At 40.4% G+C, this 21,502-nt stretch overlaps 1 protein-coding gene across 3 annotated transcripts in view; it reads right to left on the bottom strand.

The window, feature by feature from the left end:
* MLLT3 (MLLT3 super elongation complex subunit) overlaps positions 1–21,502 on the bottom strand; it is a 230,958-nt gene that overhangs the window by 83,599 nt on the left and 125,857 nt on the right. For all 3 annotated transcript variants that reach the window (XM_050944170.1, XM_050944169.1, XM_050944171.1), the window contains 2 exons: positions 7,650–7,732; positions 3,597–3,740 (listed from right to left, as the gene is read on the bottom strand). In XM_050944170.1, the coding sequence (XP_050800127.1) occupies positions 3,597–3,740; positions 7,650–7,732 (227 nt within the window). The remainder of the gene's footprint in view (positions 1–3,596; positions 3,741–7,649; positions 7,733–21,502) is intronic.

Raw genomic sequence — 21,502 nt, 5'->3', positions numbered from 1 at the left:
GGATTTGATCTAGTCAGGTTGGTAAGGCACACTGCTTATGCCTATAAGGCAAGACCAACTGGTTGCCACTGCTCCCTGCCAATCAATCCTGCCACATCATCATTACTGTATTCTACTTAAGAAAAAACAAGGACAAAGTTTCATGTTGACTTTTTCATTGCAAATTCCTTATTCTGCGAGTAATGCTACTTGATCTGGGACAGCATCTTTAGAGAAAGACATGGACTGAACTCCACTGGAGATAGTGAATATTCATGCAAGGATTTGCTAAAACCTGTTCCTGCAGATCCTTTTCCTCTCCACATAGATAACAAAATCCAGAGGTTAATTAAAACTGGAAGATAGAAATGAACAAAGTTATTTCTGAAGGGATTTCTGTGTGGAAAATGTTCTCCTGCAGAAATCCAGCTTTGAGAAAGGACTTGTAATTTGGACATGATCTTTGTACAATTGTTTGGAACAAATGTTCTCCTTAAGTTTCTTGATTATAGAAAGATCAGTTCCAAGGCCAAATTACACCTTATCTTTTTCACGATAAGGGAGAAAATAATTCTCAGACTGGAAGGGAAATCAGCTACACAGAGTCAGCTGAATCTTAGGATCCTCTGACTTATAGTGATTCAAGTGTTAGACAGGAGACTACAGTTATTGAAATATGGCATGACTCCAAGTTATTCTAGGTTGGTCTTCTGGGTCGAGTCCAGTATTTTCCAACAGTCTGAAAACAGGCTTAGCAAGTGCAAATAGTTCCCCTCTGTGTTTGTTTCTCAGTCTAAAGAAAAAGCCTCAATTTATTTTCAAAGTATGTGTACTTGGATAGTGCCTACACAAAGCCTGCCCTTCACCTTTACAATGGCAGGAAGATATACTCTAACTCCCCTCTCTCCCTCACCTCACCTCCTTCCAAGACAGAAGACAAGCATTTGGAGTAAAGCTTATCATTTGGAAGGGAATATTCCAAAATGGGATTTGAACAGTAATTGTTCAGAATCAAGAGGACCATAAAAGGAAGAACAGTATCATTTTCAGGAAAGTGGATGTACTGTAGTAATGTATTTCCTGTCCTGTTTGCACACAGGACACATTAATGCAGGACTTAAGCTTTGGAAAGAAAATAAACATTCTCCATACAACTATGAAAAAAACTAATCAAAAGATTCTCAATTTGGGAGAGTTTTATAGAGTCCATCTTTTACTCCTAAAAAGAAAACACCGTATTTTACATTTAAAGAGTACCATTCATCTTGAAGGAGAATAACTTGACCATGTCTTAAATTTTGCCAACTAGAGACATAAATCACTAGGAATCCAGTTTAGATTTCCTGAAGCTGCTTCATTTGACTTGTGAGAAGCACATGCAGGACTGTTCATGGTCTGAGTTTCCACATAAGGGGAAGACAGAAGCTGAAACAATGATGGTGAAAACATTCCTAAATTAATTGCCCTGAAAATGCTCATCTTGATCTGAAGTGCATTACTTGCGTCAGCAGTGCTACATCCTAGACTCAGTCAGTTGTCTATTCAATCACTCTTTAGAATAGAGGGGAAGGGCAGATTTTCAGTGCTCCTACCTCCGTCCTGAAGAATAAGGAGAATTTACAGTAGTAAAAATAAAATGGGTCTTCCAGTACTGGAGGTCGAGGAGGACCTTTAGTCCTTCAGGTGTAATTTAACTACTAAATGGACAAGACCTTACTGCATTTTCTATACTGAATTGATTAGATATAGGCCACTAGCAAAGAGATAATTAACAGAGGTAAGTATGAAAGACTAGTAGTCTCAGATACAGGTGATTTGTTGACTGCCAGTACATGAGGGAGGTGAGAAAAAAAAAGACAATGATGGTTGATTTGTCTTCTCCAAATAGCAAGAGAAAATGATGCACAATAAACAGATAGTGATGTATACAGAACAAGAGGGGATAAATGCATTTTGGCATCGCACAAAGTTAAGTCATATATAATCAAATGTAAGGTGTTAGACACTTATTGTCCAGCTGAAAAACAAATAAATGGTAGCAAGATAGTCAACACCATCTGTCGGGGGGGGGGGGAGTGTTAATAATTAAAACTGTTAGAAAGTGTACATTCAGGTTACCTTACAATAGCAGAACTAACCTTTCCAGTGAAGCCTGGACTGATATACAATATGCTAAGTATTAAAAAAAGGACTTTTCAAATATTTTGGCCTTTTATCTGTAAGCACATTTTAAAAAGCCAGAAATAAGCCCACCCAGGGCTGCACTTCCAATTCTAGCAAATGCAAGTTGAAGTTAAATGTAGCTCATCTTTCTATACCCACACAGGGCTACTGTAGCAACAGAATTATTCTTTTTTCCAGAAACATACCTAGCTCCCTCTTCCAGTTTATCCACACCACTTACTAAATGTTTTATTTTCAAAGATCCTATTAAGCTAAGACATTTTGTCTGAAATACTTATAAAACTAGTCCCCTCTTCAGTTTCAGTCCATGACTACTTGCTTTCTAACTAGTCACTGTCTCAAATCATTTTTATCCTTTTCTTTTTGTGACTGTATACATTTGTACAAGATCTGTTCTTTTTTCGAAGACCCCCTACATAAGCCAAATAAGAATAATCCTTTCATTTACTTATGACTACTCAACATATAAACAGAAACCTCTCCCTCATATAAACACACACCAAAACAGTGAGGCACTTTCCTCCAAAGATGTTAACATTCATACATATGATATAAGTTTCTCTCTCTTACGCTAACAGACTGTCTTAGGCCTACTAACACCCATTCAACCGATATGGAAAGAAGTCCAAAGCTGCTTCTACATAGTCCCACAATTTGGACTATGGCACATACCAGCAAGCTACGCTGTAACTCCCCCATGTGGATGTTGTTGTTCATGTTAATGTAGTCCTCTAATGAGGTACCTTTTAGTTAGCACAAGCAGCTTCCACACAAGGGAGGTACAGTGCAACATGCTAGCAGATGCTGCATTTCACACCCTCAAAGTCTTACCTGCAGGGTCATAGACAAATCCTAAACTGGTATAGCTTATGCCCTCATACATTGTTCTCTGGCTCCTATTGTGTAACTTACACCAACTTTGTCTCTCTTACAAATCAGAAAAGCGAGTATAAGTAGATCAAAAGCAGTCAGAGTACGGGAGTCTAATTCATGCTGCCTTACATATCACTTCTGCACTTGGTCCACTTAATTTTCCAAACACTATAATCACAATTTTTTAAACAAAGTTTAACTTCGTGTTATTTGATCTCACCATAGTTTGTATCCTGCATTTCAACTTCAGAGGCCCATATAAAGCAGTTTCATTCATGAACTTAATTTCCTTATTGCCTTTGCAGAAATAAATGTGAAGACTTTAACCTTAAAGACAGTGAAAGATACCATTAACTAATAGTGTATTTTGGCATTAGTCAGTCAGTCAAAAAAAAAAAAGGTCTGCTTACTTGTTCCCCCTCAAACAATAGGCAGTAAGCTAATCACTCACATACTCCACTTAATTTTACTCTCAAAGCAACTTTTATTACACTCAGTGCACCAGCAATAAGCAGCAAGTTCTTTAATGTGATGACTTTCAACATGGGCGTGGGACTCACCCCTCCGGCCTTCAGCAACTTTCTTCTGAATTCTTCGGTTGGGTTGTTGAATGTGAGCTTTTCGCAGCGGAGGTGGTTTACAGGTGGGTGGCCTTCAAGGTGCAGGAATAAGTCATAGTCAAAGCGGACTTTCTTCGGTTCTTCCTGAGGGTTGAAAATAACCACATAGAAAAAATCTACCACCACAAATAATTAGCTTGAAAACAAGTGCTATATAAAAGAGTTAAATAAAGAAGGTGTCAAGTAAAATGAATGTTATGACATTTGTACTGTTCTCTTATATTAAAACTAGTGGTATAAAGCTTGCAGCAAGAGTTCATTTTTAATGCAAGATCCTCTGTAGTAATCTGGGGCTGATTCTTCTTCATCAGCAGTAAAGAAAAAAAAGTTAAGAATAAAGCTGTGACAGCCTAGCATACTCCTGTCCATGGTCTCTGCTCATTTTGTTTCTTGTCACTACTGATGTGACCTCATCACTCAGGATCCAGACTAAACTAGATTTCCAAACATTCCACCACAAAATAAATAAAATATCTTGCTATTGCTAGTGTAGTAAGGAATGACACTTTCAGGCAGTAATTACATATAGCTTTTTCCCATGTTCCCTGTACCAATATAGGGAGTAAAATGGGGGTAAGTCATACATGACATGGAAAGGATCACCAATGCTTTATCACTTGGAAAGCTCCTCTGCCAAAAAGGTTACTAATATCAATGACTAGATTCCAATTTGTAATACCAGGACAAGGAATCAATTAAACATGTTGTAGGTTTACAACTATCCTTGTATATTTCTCTCCTAGTAGCCTCAAATGGAGCAACTGCTCCACAAGAGCAAGTCTTAAGAGAAGACAACAATGGACATCACTCAACCCACTATGCCTGCCAGTTGTACAACACAAGTTACGAAACAATGGACATGTGAGACAGGGTACTAATAAGAGAAAAATAACCTGTCAGATTAATAAGAGAGTCTTTAGCAATCCCAAGTATAATAGTTTCAGCATACATCCAGCACGTCTTTGTGATCATAAGCTACTCAGAGGGAGTGCTGTATTTAGGTCTTGTTTGGTGGCAAGCACACTATGAGTGCTTAAATTGTATCAGAAAAGTATTTACTTTTGACTCCTCAGGATTCCAAGGATGTGGACAGCAGGAAGCTTGAAAATCATAATTACAGTAAAAAAAAATCAAAACTAAGATTTTAAACAAAGTCAGGTTAAGTTCTCACTGCTGTATCTCTGAACTTGAAGTAGTGACACAGGAAAAGAACCTGGGATAAGCAGCCTGCAGTAGCTTGTTTTTGAAGACAGACAGAGAGCAGTCCCCTTTAGATGAACCAGTAGCTTGATTGACTATATTGAAATGTACCATGGATGAAGACACAGAAAGGCTAATGTATGGTTTCCTGGGAAAAGTTAAGTAAATTATTCCTCAAACTATTTGGGTAGAGCCACACCATTCCCCGCCATTCAGTTCGTACCTGCAGGTTTGTTATATAAGCCCAAGCTGTAGAAGCAAACAAACTGGAGTCTTCAGGAAAATTCTTTGAACATTTGATGATCAGAGCCTGTCACTTCAAAGCAGAAATTTACTGTAAGAAGCATCTGTAAAAGCCACAGCCATTATTTAATGGCAACCCTGACAGGAGGGTGGAACACACTGAAACTCACTTTAACTCCCCTAGTTGGCTCATATACCCTTTTTTTAAACGAAAGTGCATTTTTCAACGTAGTGAAACCTTGGATCTAAAAGCACGTTTTAAGGGACTACTGTACATTTCTCAATTGCTGCTAACTGCACCCTCATTGCAGCTGAACATGCCATATGCTTCCTTTGCATTCCTGCGATTCCTTAAAGCTTTGAAAAATTTTCTGTCAGAGGGAAGAGCATATTGCTTTTCTACCAATTCCTTTTTAGTTTCAGGAACAGGAATACTGTAATTCTTTGAGTCCAAGGTCCACAGCAGATGGCTTCCTGCACCCCTTTCTTGTCTACATATACCTTTGACACCTTCGGAATCAGAAATGGAAAAGATGTCTACCTTGAATAAGTGACGATCATCTGTCTCCTCTTCCTCCTCCAATCTATCCCCTCTTTCTCTGTACTGGAATCCCTGTGAAGCAGCTTGGGGGAGGAAGAGTAGCTGAGCCAGGAGAAGGTAATATTTTGGCTGAAGAGACCTTCACGAATTAGTTGGCCCTATTTTTGTGTCTTTTCCCCTTTGTGTGCTATTGACCGCAGGAAGGGTTTTTATGCTGCATCTGTGCGAAGAACTGGTTGACCCACAGTCCAACTGCTGCTTCTTGATTTCCATGTCACCAAAATGGGTGTGAGGGACATTTGCAAATTCCCAATTCCAAATGTTGCTTGAGAATGAGGTGAGCTGTAATCATTGGAGCCTTGTCCTTGATTTCAGTACATGCCACAATTCCTGCTGGAGAACTCCTGTGACTTGAAGACCTCCATATTCAGCAAAGACAGCCAAAAGTCTGGGTGGAAAACAAAAAAAGAAATGTCGGGCGGGAAGCCTCTGTAGAGATGCTTCAATGAATCACTGTCTTCTGACTTTGAGTCCCCGGTTTTGGGCTGAACTCTGAACGGGTAGGGCTTAAAGACCCAGAAAATGGACTGCTTTTCTATAATAAAGTCAGATATCCTGGAATGGACCAAGCTACTCCCTAAAGGAGACAAATGCACCAAAAATGCACCAAAAAGCCAGTTTATCACTAAATCAATTCTATTTCTTTCTCCAGTATCAGGTGAGGCAGAGTAGGCCCTATACTCCACAGATTGATACAGGGAACATTGCAAATCATATCATTCAACATCTCCTGTTCAAAACCAACAACCTAAAAGGTACCTGAGCAAATCCTAAAATAGGATGAGCAGAAAAAAATCGTACTATATCTTGGCAGGTTTCAGAGTAGCAGTCATGTTATCTGTTCTGCCTGTATCTTGGCAGAACTTTCCATAGAGAAGAATGAACATTGTTGTGCCTACTTAAAAGCATTTTGAAACTTGTGTAAATGCACTTATCTAAACCACCTTTTAAGTGAGCAGGTTTCAATGAATACTTTGGCTACGCAAAGGTTTTTTTAGTGCACTAATCTTATCTAAAAATCTAAAAAGAGATGTAACAAAAATATATAAATGCGTGTTTCTGTTTCAAGCCACTATGTCAAACTACATTTTAGTGAATTCAGTATTACAAGATAAGCTACTAATACTGTTTGTGTGTTTCATTTACAAGAGCAGCTCCACCAAATCACATTGAACGGTCATATGTATGCAACTTGAAATACCGTGATACTTTACATTAAAGTACTTCACACTAAATTCAAGAAGCTATGGAACTTTGATAATTCCCTTCCATCCCCACCCCCTCAAATCTTATTCTTTTTTATCTGAAAAGTTATTAGCTATAGAGTCCCTTTCATGTATTTAATTAAAATCTCAATGTTAACTACTTTAAGTACCTGCAGAAAACAAAGTATCTATCAGAAATTATACTGGGAGAAACCACAATACTGAAATCTTTGTGGAATGGCAAAAACTCTACTTTTAACTGTGCCCCCTGGAAATGTTGAATTCAAAAGTATCAATATGCACATTAAACTAAAATATATTTTTTCCAGAGAGGATACGGTATAAAAAGGTTCTCTTTGAAAGACCAAAAAGTAAACTAATGACACAAATTGGCAATATTAATTAGAACAATGGGACCATTGTAAAAACAGCATCAAAATCAGCTTCTTTTTTAAACTCAAGTACCATTTTAAAAACTTCCTAAAATCCCAGGCAATTTCTGACATAGGCTAGTAATCCTTCTCAGTTTCTCTCAGGTAATCCTAATTTCATAGAACAATCTGTACAAATCACTGTGGAAATCTATTCTGTCATTCAAACTAGCCATAATTTTTAGAATTTGTAGTAACTTTTTATGATGGCATTTAACAAGTTTTTTGTGATTTGTGAATTAAAATGCAAACTATCGAATAACTTGCATATTAATTTTTTCTGCAGGAAGTTACACAGTATCAGATTACATACCTTGTTTTTGAAGTAAACCTCAATTGGCAAAATGAAACCAGCATACCCAGATTCTTCAACTTTGTAAGGTGGATCTTTACACACTGAAACAATAAAAAAGAAGATCTTTTTAATAACAAGGGTCATTAGTAGCTTAAAGATGGCAAGATTAGAACAAGCATTTCATTTAGACATGTAGGTACAGAGTTGGTCACAGTTTTGTCTTTTACTTCCCTCTGCTGAGTTCAAGGTGCACAAGAATTGATTGATTTTTTGTATTTAAACTAGATTTTTTTATTTTGTAACGTAAATTATAATACATTTTTCTTTTTAAAATAACCTATTTGTAAATTAAAACTCAATTCAATATAAAATGTTAAGGTCTAAACATATCACCTCTTAAAACATTTACCAGTAACTAAAAATAAATATGTTGAATCCATGAGCCTCTTATCAAAAACTTTGAGTTAAAGTCTGATTTTCTATATAAAGCAAGAGTTAGGAAAAACAACTAAGTTTTGAGATCAAATGTAATAAATATGGCACAATAGGTTATGTACTGTGTTAAGTACTTGATCCAATGGAGGACCCAAAGGCTGTGCTTCTGGGTGTAAGAGACTGGCAAAGTAATCAAAGCATCTGGATCCAGGCTCAGATTCCAGGAGACACCATCATGCAGCTCACTAGGATCATCCACTGAGCCCATCTGGGTGGTCTCAGACTCCTATTTTATAGCTTTTCCCTACTTGAGCTCTGATTGGCTCAGTTCTCAAATTATGAATATGACTCCACCCACCATGCAAAATTATTCTCCAGCTCATGGAAAAACATTGAAGTTTATGTATCCAAAACATTTAAGATTGTTTCATTTAATAAAAATATATGTTATATACTGTTTATGTTTAATTAAATTCCAATTACCATCCTAATACAGTTTGACACAAATCATGAGCAAAATACTAATTCTCTAGTACATACATAAGTATGTAATTCACCATTTTCTAAAGTATTTAGATGCATAGTTAATAAGTATCTAACTATATTAAGCTCTATAATTGTTTTAAAATAGCTATGGTATATCCATGAATGAGAATGCACCTTTCTTTAAAAAATATCTGAAGTACAAATGGAAAGTTGATTAAAACAGTTTATTTAAATAATTAATTAAATTGCTTTGATTTAAATCAATCTACCATGGTGGAGTTTGTGAAACACCCTTTCAAAGACAGTAGAACAACTCTCTCTAATTTGTGTATTACTGTATCGCAATTAAACCAAAATCTGCCACATGCTGAAAAGCCACGATTTCTGGCATACAGTAGGCTTTGGTAGTCTCAGGAATGGTGAATTATGTTACGGTATTAGAGCAATACATACAAACTGTACACTGTAGGGTGTGGACTTCTGTAACAGGATAAGATTTACAACACCAATATACTTAGATAACATTTCCCCCTATATTGTCGATGTAGTACATGCACTTTTAGTTGTGTGTAACTCTGGTAACTTTAAAATGTGAGCCTTGGGACCAAAACTCTCAACTCAAGCCAAACTCTGGCCCTGACCTTTTCAAAAAGTTCAGGAGATTCAGAACCCAGGACTCTTCTTTCTCCTGTTTAACTGTGCTAAAGCATTTCAGAGTAAATGACATGATACAAGATCACACTAAGCTGAGAGAGCTTGGGAAACCTTAACTCTTCAGAGGTGTTAAGCCAGTTTCTTAATATTACTTCAGTGTTTGTACAAGCTAATTTCCTGTGTGCTATCATGTCAGTGACACGATAGGAAACTGCCAGATCCTTTGAGGATGAATGGTGGAACTGATATGAACGCATGATTTCTCTGGACCATCTGGTCTTGTTATATCAGTGTCAGCTGACAGATTGAATCTGTGTATAGTAATTCCCCAGATAAGTTAGTATCTGTTGCACTATAAGAGCTCATTTGGTATTGCTAGAAGGTTGCATTGTAAAATGTATGTTATATATGAAGTGAGTGACCTTATATACTGGGGTGGCCAAACTTACTGACCCTCCAAGCCATATATGACAATCTTCAGAAGTCCGAGAGCCAGAGCATTTCTGCCAGGGCTCGAGGCTTCAGCTTCAGCCACAGGGCAAAAGCCCCGAGAATCTCCTTCTCACTGAGCACAAGCCCCTATTCCACCTCGGCAGAGGTGCCGAGCTCTCCCCTCCCCCCCAAGTCTGGTAAGTGGCGAATAAGGCTTGGGGAGGGGGAGCTCTGCGAGCCATACTTTAATGGTCAAAGAGCCACACACGGCTTGTGCACCACTGTTTGGCCACCCCTGTTATATACATTAAAAGGAAACATTTTTACCACAGATGCTGTATGTACTAATAATAAAAACCAACAACAGTGCACAGCACACTTTACAGACAGATCAGAGAGAGAAAATTAATTGCAATCTATAGAGACAAGGTAATACCACATATTTAAGGTGTTGGCAGGTATTCAAGCGCTACAGAACCTGCCACAACTCTCCAGCTTCCGCAGGGAGTGTGGTTGCTACTACACGCTAAAGTGAGTATAGTAGGTGTGTTCCCCTGCTGTGGCCAGGCAAGCTCTGCTGCTCACTGCAGAGTGCCGAGGAGGATAGGGCCATAGCTCCTCCTTCTGGCCCTCCCCTTTGGGATGGCTGTAGAGCTGTTAGCCCTGTGCAGCCCCTGGACCAGACTTGGTGCAGAAGCAAGAAAGATTCCATACACTACCACTTCTCTGCATACCAGTGCAGCAGCCTGTCACCATGTAATTTACATCTCATAAACCAAGGATGCAGGAAAGGGAGGCAGGAAAAGCAGCATGAACACACTCTAATGTTTCGTATGTGCTATGTTCATTACACGTTTTTTCCCCTCCAATCATTATTTAAAATGTCTTTCAATTTTCTTGGCAGGAAAGAGGAGGAATTACAGTTCATGAAAGTCTCTTGAAAGAAGTGCATTTTAAGAAGGGGTTCGAAGGAGAGGGTTAAGTAAGAGAGAGCAAAACAAAAAGGGGAGTTTCAGGCATAGGGCTATTTACAAAAAGAAGGAGAGGTTAAGCAGTAAGATTTACCCAAATGGAAATGATGCAATATAGAAACATTTCATGAATGAGAAGAATAGATTGGCTGGTACTGAAGTCTCAGGCTCTCATTAAGTGAATTGCACTGAGGTCTCATTTCTCATATATGCCATGTCAGCTTCTTCTTGTGCATCTAAGGGCAGGTCTTCACTATCCGCTTAGATTTATAAAGCAGTTGGCGGTGCTGAAAGGGAAGATACTTACCTTACTGTAACTGGAGTTCTTTGAGATGTGTTGTCCCTGTCTGTATTCCAATGTGGGTGTGCATGTGCTCCACACACCTGAGACTGGAATAATCTTGCAAGCAGTGTCCATTGGTCCATGCCTGCACCCCTGCTCTCCTCGAGCTTTGCACCAAAAATATAAAGGAGGAGCAGATCAATCACCTCTCTGGCTCCCCCTTTGCTCCAAATCTTGCCAAGATCTGAAGCAAGGGAGAAGGACAGCTAGGAACCACACATCTCGACAAACTCCAGTTACAATAAGCTAAGTAACTTCCATTCTTTTTCGATTGCTGGTCCCTATGCATAGGTTCTGGAACTAAGACCTGGTCTACACTACGCATTTAAACCGATTTCAGCAGCGTTAAACCGATTTAATGCTGCACCCGTCCACACAACGAGGCCCTTTATATCAGTATAAAGGGCTTTTTAAACCGGTTTCTGTACTCCTCCCCGATAGGAGTAGTGCTGAAATCGGTATTACCATATCGGATTAGGATTAGGTATTGGCCTCCGGGTGGTATCCCACAATGCACCATTGTGACTGCTCTGGACAGCAGTCCGAACTCGGATGCACTGGCCAGGTAAACAGGAAAAGCCCAGCAAACTTCTGAATTTCATTTCCTATTTGCCCAGCGTGGAGCTCTGATCAGCATGGGTGGCGATGCAGTCTCAAATCCAAAAAGAGCTCCAGCATGGGCTGTACGGGAGATACTGGATCTGATTGCTGTATGGGGAGACAAATCTGGTCTATCTGAGCTCCGTTACAAAAGACGAAATGAGAAAGCATTTGAAAAAATCTCCAGGCTATGATAGACAGAGGCCACAGTACAGTGCTGTGTGACAAGCGTAACGGAAAGCCAAAGAATCAAATGGACGCTCATGGAGGGAAGGAGGGGGTATGGAGGACTCCAGCTATCCCACAGTCCCTGCAGTCTCCGAAAAGCATTTGCATTCTTGGCTGAGCACCCAATGCCTGTAGGGTCAAACACACTGTCCGGGGTGTCTCAGGGTATATGTCGTCAACTTATCTCCTCTCCACCCCGTGAAAGAAAAGGGAAAAAAATCATTTCTTAACTTATATATGTGTCACCCTATGTCTACTGCTTGCTGCTGGTAGACGTGGTGCTGTGGCAATGAATAGCAGCATCCTCTCCCCTCCCATCTCTGGTGGCAGACGGTACAATATGACTGCTATCCATCATCATCATCAGCCCGTGAGTGCTCCTGGCTGGCCTCAGGTGAGGTCAGCTGGGGGCGCTTGGGTAAAAATAGGAATGACTCCTGGTCATTCCCGGTATATGGTACAGAACAGCTGGTAACCGTCCTCATCATAGCAACTGGGGGCTGAGTTCCATCAGCCCCCCCACCCCCTTTCATGTCTAAAGAAAAGATTCTGTACTGCCTGGACTATCATTGCAGCGGGATGCTGGGCTCCTCTCCCACCCACCGTTTAATGTCCTGCCTGGACCATCATAGCAACTGGAGGTTGCCTCCCCCTCATTTTATCTCACTAAAAAGTCAGTGTTTCTTATTCCTGCATTCTTTATTACTTCATCACACAAATGGGGGACATTGCCACGGTAGCCCAGAAAGGTTGGGGGACAAGGGAATCAATGGGTGGGGTTGTTGCAGGGGAACCCCCCGTGAATGGTATGCAGCTCATCATTTCTGCAGGATCTGACACAGAGCGGCTGTGCTCTCTGGTTCTCTGATACACTGGTTCTCTAGTACACTGCCATATTCTAGGCAGGACTGACTATTTTTAGATAATCCATAAAGGAGGGATTGACTCGGGGAGTCATTCCCATTTTTGTCTTTGTGCCCCCGGCCGACCTCAGCTAAGGCCAGTCAGAAGCCCCCATGACAGCAGCAGACGGTACAGAATGACTGATAACCGTCTCTGCTACCTTGCAATGGCAAATGAATGCTGCTGTGTAGCACTGCAGTACTGCCTCTGTCAGCAGCATCCAGTACACATACGGTGACAGTGACAAAAGGCAAAACGGGCTCCATGGTTGCCATGCTATGGCATCTGCCAGGGCAATCCAGGGAAAAAGGGCGCAAAATGATTGTCTGCCGTTGCTTTCACGAAGGAAGGAATGAGTGACGACATTTACCCAGAATCACCCGCGACACTGTTTTTGCACCATCATGCACTGGGATCTCAACCAGAATTCCAATGGGCAGGGGAGACTGCGGGAACTATGGGATAGCTAAGGGATAGATACACACAGTGCAACACTCCGGAAATCGATGCTAACCTCGGTACATGGACGCACACCGCCGAATTAATGTGCTTAGTGTGGCCACGTGCACTCAACTTTATACAATCTGTTTTACAAAACCAGTTTATGTAAAATTGGAATAATCCTGTAGTGTAGACATACCCTAAGGGTGCTACCACACCCCTGGCTTGAAGTAGTTTCCATCATATGGAGTGTTTACAGTTTGATTCAATGGCTCTCAGCACCCCCCTCTATAAAAATTATTCCAGCACTCCTGTCTGTATGTATATTCCACTGTAAGTGATTGACAAGCAGCACTCAGAGGGGAGAGTGTTGCAAGGATGCAGATGATATAGCTATTTGTTGAACTACTGCCCCAAAAGAATGCATCAGTGGAGGAGTCCTGAACCAAGGCTATTGTCTCAAAAACATGTGGATGGAATTGCATGCAGCTGCTCTGCAACTGTCAAGAAAGAATACCTAATGCCAGTGAGGCCACTTGTGTCCTTATCCCATATGAGGGAGGAAGCTGTGTGAATTGATAGAGTAAGATACAGCCAGATAGGCACTTAGAGACACTCTGAGATGGGACAGCTTGACTTCAGACTCATCCTACTATGGCAACAAACAATCTAGATGACTGTCTGATCAGTTTTGTTCTTTATAGGTAAAATGCCAATGCTCATCGCGCATTGAAGGAATGAAGTCTCATCTCCTTACTAGAGGCATGTGGCTTTAGGAAAAAAAATATAGGTAAGTGAACTGACTGGTTTATGTGAAATTCCACAGCTATTTTAGGAATGAATTTTGGGTGTAGTTGTAGATACATTTTGTCCTTATGAAATATTGTGAATGGTAGATCAGCCATTAGGACCCCAAGTTCTGGCTGAGGTGATGGCAATGAGGAAGGCAATGTTAAATGACAGGAGAGAGTTCCAGAAGATTTACATGCACTCTAGTCTCTTGGGGTATTCAAGCGCCCTGCACCATGTGATCGTCTATGTGGGCTCCCCAGACTAGCACGGAGGCATCCATAATTACTGCCTTGTTGAGTGTGACAGGGCCAGCTTTAGGCCTATTCCACCAATTCCTCCGAATTGGGCCCTGCACCTAAGAGGGCCCCGCGCCCAGTGAGAATCCCTTCCCTGGCTAGAGGTACCTTTTTAATTTTTACTCACCTGGCGGCACTTCAGGTCTTCGGCAGGTCCTTCGCTTGCTCTGGGTCTTCAGCAGCGGGTCCTTCACTTGCTCTGGGTCTTCGGTGGCGCTTCAGCAGCGGGTCCTTCAGTGCTGCCAAAGACCTGGAGCAAGTGAAGGACCACTGCCGAAGGGCAGCCAAAGACTCGGATCATTGCTCGGTGAGTACAAGCCCCACGTGTTTTTTGACATGTGTGTGAGGTGTGTTTATTTTATATTTATTTATTTTTTTAGTCATCCATGCCAAGGTCCCATCAAAACTGTTCGAATTGGGCCCCGCACTTCCTAAAGCCGGCCCTGAGTGTGAGAGGTGGAACACTCACATAGACTAATCCAAAATCTTTCCACCAAATTAGTGAGGCCCCCATTCTGGTGGGATCTGTCACTGTTCATGCTCAGACATGCCAAACCCGTGAAAAAAAATGCAGAAATTGCCTTGGTTTTGGCTTAATTGGCTTATGAAATGCTTGTTGGCTAGTTTTTGGCTTGTAGCTTGTTGCAGTTTATGATGTCTTTTTTTTTTTATCAGCTCTCGGCAAAGGGGCAAAGGTGGACAAGCAGGGCAAGAAGAGGGAGAGAGTAAGGAGTGCACAGCAGGTTCACCACAGTCCCAGACTGCATGCCGGGGGATCTAGTCATATAGAGTGTTGGGATTCTTAGGGATTGGCTTGTTTTGGCCTTGTTTTGAAATGGGATTAGCTTGATTTTTGACTTATTGTGAAAGTTGGGGTGCTTATTTACCATGTGAAAGTTGGCAACTGTGTTCATGCTGTGCTCACTTGGTACATATGAGTTGGTGTATCAAGTTGCTTATGGCATGAAATCTGCTGATTAGGTGATAAGCCCTCACTCTGACTGAGTCTAGAGTAGCTCCTATAAATTCGATAGTCTGTCTTGGGGTGAAGATAGACTTTTTCATGTTTACACAGACTCCTAGGGATGATAAAAGATGAAGCAGGGACATGGTTAATGCAAGGGTTTCTAAGCATGGCCTGCCAACGAGAAGCTGATTGCGTAAATATGTGAAGAAAGTGGAGCTGCTCTGTGCGAAATTTCCTGCTGCTACTAGAAACTCTTTGGTGAAGACCAGAGTACAATTACTAGACCAAATGGAAGCACCCTGTATTGACAGTGGCCATGGACCACCATAAACCTGAGGAATTTTCGATGGGCAGGGTAAATGTCCATGTGAAAATACACATCATTCATATCAAGAGCTGTGAACTTTCTTTTCCAGGAATGGCATTAGCAATGGCAGTGTAACGATATGCAATTTTAGTTTGTGAATAAAAACAAGTTATCACAGGCCAAAAATGGGTCTCTACTCTTCCTTTTTTGAGGGAACTAGGAAATATTTTAAATAGAACCATTTTACCTTGATGCTGAATAGGCACCCACTCTATCACTCCCCAGTGGAGGAGAGATTCTACCTCCTGGAGGAGAAGCTCCTTGTGAGAATGGCCCCTGAATGGTGACTGAGAAGGGGCTTTTGGAGGACATAGGGAGAGAAACTCAATGGCATAGCCAGAATGGATGATATCCAGCATGCACTTGTCTGTTATTTCTCTTCAGTTGTGGAAAAAGATTGCTAGATGGCCACCAAAGGACAGAGGCTCGGATGCAAATAGCATCAACTGTGTTGCGGAACTCCCAAGTATCCCGTCCAAAGTGCCTCTTTCCTGGAGGATGAGATTGGGTTAACATGGAAGGTTTCGGGTATCTTGACTTTTGCACCCTCTGTCTTTTGTGAAGCGGTTCACAGGATTGCTGATGGTAAAATGGTTGAGGCATAGGCCTTGGTTTGTAGGCATGTTTGTGGTATTTCCTCTTAGGTACTGGTGTATATGTAGTCAGAGAGCAGAGTCTTTTAGTGAGAGCAAAGACTCAGTCTTTTCACTGAAAAAGTTGGTTTTGTCAAAGAGCAAGTCCCTCCACAGTGTTCTGGACCTTCCTGGGAAACTCCTAAAGAATGTGTCCATGATTCCCAGTGCATGACAATGGCCACTGAGCTCAATGTAGTGTGCAATGACCTCAGATTGCAGTGAAGTTCTGGCCACCAGCTTGCCTTCATCAATAAGGGCCTGAAATTAAGCCCTGTCCTGCTGAGGTAATTAATCCTTAAAAATCTAGGAATTTTAAATAATTTAGATAAAACTAACAAATTGTGAAATATTTACAGGTTTGAAGATAAGAAGGCTGAAGAGAAAAGAGAATCTGCGGACACTGGAGGGTCTATCTCAGGCCATGCAGTGATAAACAGGAACTGACGAGAGGGTTGGCCAGCCCACTCCTTTTGCACATTTGGTGCAGAGCATGAGGAGAGCAGCTTACAGGAGCAGACCAACAGAAACTGTTTTCAAATAATTCTCCAGGGTCAGGCACATGGACTGCATGCATCCCTATACTGGGATACACTGAGGGGCCAGTGCTTGAAGAAGTATAGTAACTTGTCAACGTTTCATGTTACAGCTCTGAAAACAAAATCTGCTACACTTACAGGTTTCACTGAAACTTAGGGTGATGGGTTTACAAACACACATTCCATCATAGGATGCTATTTCTGTTTCTCTCCAACCTGGAAGATTGACCTTAAAGTCAAGGAGAATTATACCGAGGAGGGGAGAGTGAGAGCTGTCAAACAAAGGGAACAGAACAAGGAAAGTTGCATGACTCTAAACATACAGGAACTAGTATTGCAAGTGAGCTCCTTGAAAGCCACCCTATTTCCCTCCCTGCTCTTGTGGAAGCGATTAATATAGCTGCTGGCAAGAGCAGCTCCTGTGTACAGGCTCAGGCAGCAATCTGCGGGCACAAGTGTCCTCATTTTGTTTTTCAGAGGTTCCCACAGTACTCAGTTCTGCTGCAATTGCACATGCAGTTTAGCCTGATCAATGCGTAAACCTTACCTAGAACATTCTGGAGAGTGGGAGAATGGGAATTTGGAATTATCAGGGAATGGCAGAAACTTGGAAAGCCACAAAAAATAAGAATGACCAAAAAAGAAAAAAAAAACAGGAAAGAAAAGCTCCAAAGGAAAACAAATAGACATAATATGATAGGCAAGAACAGTTAGCAAATACAGACCAAAATAGCAAACACAGTGAGAAGTTTGTGGAGGTCTGGCATGAGTGGAAATGGGACAGGGAGGAAACTACTGTATTGCGGCATAATTAAAAAAAAACTTTAAAAAAAGCTATTTCTGCAGGGTATTAGAACAGTGCAGTTATTTAAAAAATCAGGAAAGAGTTTCTATGACCAAATTAACACTGCTGAACAGCACATTATCTCATTTATTTTTGAGCATATATTTAAAGAATAGAGATTAACATATCCAGGTATACTATAAGCTACCCAGTTAACAAAAAAAACAACAAAGAAAACTATACATGTGCAATACGTGAAGTAAGCCCAACCAAAATAGGACCCTGTTGTGCTATGGGCTGTACAAAAAACTAGTGGGAGTCTATAAACTAAAGAATTTATAATCTAGATTTGAGAAGTTTGGAAACTTGATCTAAGGATTATACATTTCAAAAAACAAACCAAGGGGGAAAAGTAGGGAGGAAAGAAGAGAGACTGGAGTGCTAGATAGAGGAGAGGATCCTGGTGGAAAGGCAGCAGTTACAAGAAATCTGATTGCTACCTTATCCTGTTTTGAGAAGTATACATCTGTACACATAAGCAGTGCCTCTATACTGAATTAAATACTTTATAACTTGAAATTTTCCATTACACATATTCAGTATGAAATATTCAAAAATCACCATGAGCTTTATAAAATGAAGCGCAATCAAACACAAAGTTTTTCCAAGCATAAAGCACACACTCCTAGTTAAGGACTATTTACATGTTCTTGTTGTAACCCAATCCGAATAACAAGTGCCTAAAATCTCATTTAGAATATAAGAAGAAAACAACTAGTATCACTTATCCGTAAACCAGAAAAGGAATTAAGGGCTTTTCTTCAAATTTAACGCACACAAGTTTACCTATGAGCACATAACAGGCATAGAATTTCAGCCCCAAAGAGGGATTCTTTGGGAAGTTATCAGCAAATAAAATAAGGGATTGTTATAACCAGGAGCGGCTCCAGGCACCAGTGCTCCAAGCGCGTGCCTGGGGCGGCAAGCCGCGGGGGGCACTCTGTCGGTCGCCACTAGGGCAGGAGGCAGGGTGCCTTCGGCGGCTTGCCTGCAGAGGGTCTGCTGGTCCCGCGGCTTTGGCGTGCCTGCGGGAGGTCCACCGAAGCCGCGGGACTAGCGGACCCTCTATGCTTGGGGCGGCAAAATGTCTAGAGCTGCCCCTTGTTATAAGAGTAACTGCCCTGCAATCTTTACTGTGGTGTAATTAATTATGCAAAATACATTGATCACCATTAAAAAGTCAACATGCAGAGTGATATCTGAAATATTTCATTCTTCTCTACATTTACCATAGGAAATCACTCCAGTATCTCAGTTACTACTATATTGCAAATGTGGATTAACATTGATTTTTTTAAACTGTGACAATCTTATTACATGAAAGCACAACTCAAAGCATGACAACACTGGTGAATTTTAGAAGAGTTAAAAAAAATCAGAATTTCTGTGTTGAGTATGCTGGAGAAGCTGGTCCTGAATAGCTTCTCTATCTGCACCTATCAGCACTGTAGTTTACTATCAGTAAATTTTCTTGTAATGCTCTTCAAAGTGAAAGAAAATATAGCTCCTGCCAATCAATGCAACATTTTCCCAGTAAATTGCAGTAAGAAAATTATAGTCAACTTTTAAAGGAATAAACATCAGCTGGCACTTCTACAGCACTTTCCATTTGTAGAAATCTAAGTACTTTAAGAAAAGTAAGTGTCATAATAATCATTTTATAGATAAGGAAACTACAGAACAAAGAGGCTTAGACTGGGATTTTGAAGCCCATTTCCAATAGGACTTTAGTGCCTAAGTCCCTTAAGTGCCTTTGAAAACCTCAATATACATGACTCTTCCAAGGTCACACAACAAGCCAGGACTACAGCCCTAAAAAAATGGGTTCTAGCCCTCTACCACTGGGTCCTGTTCATCAGGACCAATGGGCCCCCTATTGCTTATATAAATGTGTTAGGTTTTACTTCTTGGATTTTTCTCCTTCTTTCCTCCAAAACCTGAAAGCCGCTGGACTTCTGCTTGTGTTTATACACATTCTTATACACTGCATAGGACATTAACCTAAACCTGAGAAATTGACTGGAATCAACTAAGAACCTATAGCTTAATGTAGTCTGTTAGCAGTGACTGTTAAAAAGTCATGAAGTATAAAGACTGATAATGGAGCCTTTGGAGACAGAGACAAAGGAAATACAAACAAAGCGGTTTTGAGTTATCACAGCATGTAGCTACCACTTATAACCATTAATTTTCTAGTTCTAACATGAGATTAATTTTACTTCAGTCATTTCACAATTTTGATACACACACACAAACACACAATATGCATTCTGAATACTAGAAAATGTACTGTTGAACCAGGGCTAAAAAAGGCACCAGAGTTCTTATGAAAAAACATCACTCTATTATGAATACACAAAAGATACAAAATAAATTTCAGAGTAAGTATTAATACTAATTAGTGCTCCAAAATAATGTTGAATGGGTTTAGTATCAAGCATAGTTTCTCTTACTGTTGACTTTACTCCAGTGCAGACAGAGACAGAATTGTTTCCAGACTGTAGTGCCCTTTGTCCTGAGAGATCACAAAAGCATCCTGACACCCACTAAGAGATACATATGTCCTCAACAAGTATATCAAAAGATCTGTGTAACGTGAGACTCCAATCTATACTCTTGGAGAGTCCAAGGGCTAATCAAAAAGTTTCTTTCCCCATTGTTGTCCAACAACATTCCACTTACTTGTGACCAGTATTGTTTTCCTTACTCCCCTTATCATTCTAAATTTCATAGCAAAGTCTTGAGTAGCTTGGTCTTCACTAGGGTAACAAGACTCATATTTACACAGGAAAATTTCAAGTTAGGAGAGAAATTTAAAAAAAAACACTGAAGAGTATTTTACAGCTACATGAACACAACTGATTTGAGAAAAAGAATAATAATTGCAATAGTCTTATATGGACAGATCTTCCTAGCACTTCATATAATTAAGGTGCTTTGGTTACTGATTAACCTTCTCCATTCGCTATCTGCATTAAAGGAAACTCCACCAGCAAGAACAGGGATTCACTCACAAGGGAAGGTTAGCAGTATACATGTGCCCCATCCCATCCCTTTGCCATGAGAGCCCGGCTCTGAGCTTCAAATGGCGCTCCACTGCAGCTCCTTGGCTGTGCTAGTCTGTAGGTGACTGCTACTTTGGCTTTGGGCCCCTTGGTGAAGTAGATATTTTCTACAGCTTGTACTGCTATATTTTGACGCAGGTGTACCTTCTGCCATTGAGGAAAACTTTATACATTCCCCGTGCTCTACCAACACTTTTCCCATAGGTACTGTGCTTCCTCAAATGGAAATTTATTTACATGGTGCTTTTAAACAACCCAAAGAGAATTCAGTCATGCCAAAGCATCCTTTCATACAAAAACACTATGACAATATCATCACAGCTCTGGTTACAGTGTTTATTAGTTAAATGTTGTTACAAGACTCACAGAGGAAACAATAAACAATTACTCACTACATTTAAAACCAAATTTATAATTTCAAACGAAAAATAGTGTTAATGATTTTGCACAGTTCAGCGTACAAGAGTCAGGAAATGCCAGTTTAAAACTCATATATGTTTAAAGCTTAGTTCTGTTTTCTTGTGTATACAGATTGCAATCAACCTTGAATTAGGCCATCATAACTATTTCTCATCTACAATGGCAATTTTCCTACATCCTTAGTGTCACATCTAGTAGCCTGTAACATTTTCATTGTTTTATACATAAACCAATGTTCAATGTATCTTTATTGATTTGGACATTTTATATAGCAAATTTTCTGTAAGCTAGTTATGAGTTTTAATGATTGTCAGCTCCCATGTGCTATACATTTTCTTTTAAATAAGCAATACAGCCTCTGTTACAGGCAATTCAGAAGGTAAGGGGGGAAACCACAAAGTTAACATAGCTGTGAACTCAGATGGCCTATAAACACCAATTTTAATAGAGCTAATT

This window comes from Gopherus flavomarginatus, chromosome 3, assembly GCF_025201925.1.
Source record: "Gopherus flavomarginatus isolate rGopFla2 chromosome 3, rGopFla2.mat.asm, whole genome shotgun sequence".
Lineage (NCBI taxonomy): Eukaryota > Metazoa > Chordata > Testudines > Testudinidae > Gopherus > Gopherus flavomarginatus.
The sequence above is the reverse complement of the archived record's forward strand: the minus strand, read 5'-3'. Positions and strand labels throughout refer to the sequence as shown.